Source organism: Trachinotus anak, unplaced genomic scaffold, assembly GCF_046630095.1.
Source record: "Trachinotus anak isolate AG129_WGS33_773 ecotype Australia unplaced genomic scaffold, CSIRO_AGI_Tana_v1 ptg000005l, whole genome shotgun sequence".
NCBI lineage: Eukaryota > Metazoa > Chordata > Actinopteri > Carangiformes > Carangidae > Trachinotus > Trachinotus anak.
Window position 1 is genome coordinate 5,301,211 of NW_027273856.1, and position 3,019 is coordinate 5,304,229.

General features: G+C 39.8%; 1 protein-coding gene across 1 annotated transcript; it reads left to right on the top strand.

Annotated features, from left to right (window-relative positions):
* Window positions 1–239: 239 nt before the first annotated feature.
* On the top strand, window positions 240–2,707 carry LOC139621445 (T-cell surface glycoprotein CD8 beta chain-like). The gene is made up of 4 exons (XM_071477964.1): window positions 240–803; window positions 972–1,316; window positions 1,649–1,756; window positions 2,043–2,707. Exons 1-4 carry the CDS (start codon window positions 764–766, stop codon window positions 2,054–2,056), a joined length of 507 nt encoding a protein of 168 aa, XP_071334065.1. The 5' UTR covers window positions 240–763; the 3' UTR covers window positions 2,057–2,707.
* Window positions 2,708–3,019: the final 312 nt, after the last annotated feature.

Genomic DNA, 3,019 nt, shown 5'->3' on the forward strand with positions numbered 1-3,019 from the left:
TTACTTGTTGTCAAGCCGCCACAGACACTACAAAGATTTTACATGGCGGAGCAAGATACTTCATGGCAAGTCATGTCTATGGGAGCAAAAGGGGGAGGGTTCCAGTCTGCATGAAGGGGCGTGTCAGGAGACCTAAAGTGTTTAAATCCAAAGCCTGAATCGTCGTTGGTGAAGATCAAATGAGTTGGAAAATAACTCACCAAGACATCAGACATCTTCATAATTACACGTCAGACATGCTAACGTTAGCTTCATGTCTCAATCAATTGACAGCCCTAATTTTAACCCAAATCACCATCTTTTCTTAAACCTAACCAAGTAGTTTTAGTAGCTAAACTTAAGCAAGCCATGACCGTTGTTATAGTAACCATAGTGACGAAGGTAGGTACACCTCTCTCGATACAGTCAGTGCGTTTATTATTGTAACCATGCCAACCAAAGTCCAATACGCCTGCCACCTAAGAGGAGCTATTTGAGGAGACTCTCCTTTATGTTGTATCGTTGGGCTGAAAAGAAACGACCTGTATGGTTGCTCAGGCTGGAGGACGTGTTGAAAATACCTCCTGTCACATTGTTGCTGCTTATGCACACCCCACTCACACGTACAACAACGTGGTATTGTGGGTTGTTTTGTGGTCAGAGCTTTACAAGGTAAATATAAAGAAAAAAAAACAAAACTCCTTCCTCTTTAATGAAACCTCCTTCCTGAAGCTTAGTTAGTTTCAGCTCTGTTGCAGTAAGACAACCTGATGCACTTACAAAGATGATCTTTACTCTAACAGCTTTACTTCTCTCCAGCCTCAGTAAGTACCAGCACTGAATTACTCTCAAAATGTTCTCCACCCCTAACTTATGTGTCCAATTTAATAACTAGTAAAACTGAATTTAGTTGCTACTACAGAGGTTTATGGGCATTTTTACCTGCTTGTTGCATTATCAGCTGAGAAATTACTCTCTGCTGTTTGTTTCAGGCGGGATCTCTGTCTCAGCTTCTGAGTTTCAGACTGTGGAGGTCCAGTCTGGTGAAGAAGCAACACTGCTGTGCTCCAACTTTACCAGCTCTCCCTCTCAGATAATCTGGTTTAGACTAGTCAACAGAACTCAGCCCCGTTGTATTTCCTCAATGTACAACTCTATTACACCTGCTTCATTCTGTAGCGGATTTGAAAATGGCAAATTTGAAGCGACATCCAACATCTCCACTGTCTTTCTCAGAGTGAAGCATGTGGATTTGTCTGACTCTGGGCTGTATTTTTGTGGATTTTTCCTCAACAAATACTCAGTAATCGTCAGTGCAACATATTTAAAGGTTCGAGGTAAGACGGTTGTAAATTTTCATTTAGCTGCACAAACACAAAGAAACGGATGCATCTCATTTCACATTTCATTGTCAAAGGCAAATTATGATGGAATACTGCACATAAAAAAAAAAAAATATCTGTCAACATCATCTGTAACAGCAGTGGTGAACCTCATGGTGAAAGGATAACTAAAATTTCTTGATTTAATATGCTGATTAAAATTTGTCAGTTGATGGAATAAAGTCATCTGTCCCTGGTAATGTTAGCCAGATCTCCACCTTAAGGGTGGTTGTTTGATCATTGTCCGACAGAAAAGCAGAGAGTCTAACTGATCATCTTTCTTGTAGAAGAGCCTTGTGAAGTAACAAACCTGGTGAGTGTGATTCTGAGTGGAGTGACTATTGTTCTCACCAAGATCATCATTGGCCTTGTTGTCAAAATGAAGCGTCAGACAGGTAATGTTTGAGGGCTGTCCTCCATCATCTTTGAACTGTCCTCTGTCACGACCACCAGTCTGGATGCAATAAGCAGCAGTACAAACAAATGTCAGATGTGATTTCCTGCCTCTGTCACTGAGCTGCTGATGAAGAAGAAAATCCACAATTATAATAGATGAATCCATTTTTAAGATTTGTTGTATGTTACTGTACAAGTTAGTTCAATCACTTCAACTCAGAATGAACAGTCACTATATTGCCACTGGTAAGCTCATCTGTGTTAAAATCTGACATTTTCTTGCAGAATCTGGACTCTGACCTGAAAGACTCTGGAAACTCCTCCTTTATGCAGCAGCGACAGTGATTCAGATGGCAACTCAGAGGGCGCTCAGAGTCTGTGTTACAGGAAACAAAATCACTGGATGGTATAAGACCACTGTTCCAACTGGAACGACACTCAGGGTGTGCAAACCTCTGCCAGGTCCAATATCAAACAACACACACCAGACTCCTGAGAAAAAAAAAAATCTAATTCATAGTAAACGATCAGTAGCTGCCCCAAAATATAACATGTTCTTCTTTGGCCCATGCCTCATCCCTCCATCAAGTTCACTGCAAATCAACTAAGTATATTTTTGTGCAATCCTGATGATAAACAGGTGAAAAAAATTAACTTTATCGCATTACTGCAATATAGCCTCTGGCCACCAGTGGCTGTTTTGAGAGCAGTGATGATGAACAGCATTAGAGTTGGGACTTTAATGGCAGAGACATTTCAGTCAATGTAAAGTGTTTTTTTTTTTGTGACTTTACACTCAATGTTTTTTTTTTTCTTGTTTCTCCTGAATCAGAGCAACTTCAAATGCAACTCACTGTGAAACATGTTCTGAGTTTTCCCATCTTCCTTGTCACCCGATGAAATGTAATTATCTCATATTTATGCAGAATGTTATAAAATGCTTTCACTGACTTCTGTATTTTTCTCTTCATTTGGTAAAATCTGCATCCAGACTTGCAACAAATGAGCAAAGTCACACTTGGACAGCCAGATTTGTCTTCTACTTGTCTTACTGAAGTTTACATTTCATCACATTCAACAATAGAAACAGCAGGAAAAAGGAAATTTAGGATATTGTGGTGAATATCTTCATTTTTACCACCAGTTACTGATGCCATTTCTGAGTTTTTACTTGGCATGAAACATCTCTGCTACTTGAGGGATTTCCATAAACCAGCTTGAAGACTATAACTCTGGCAATCTCTTCATGGGCCTGTTTGGAA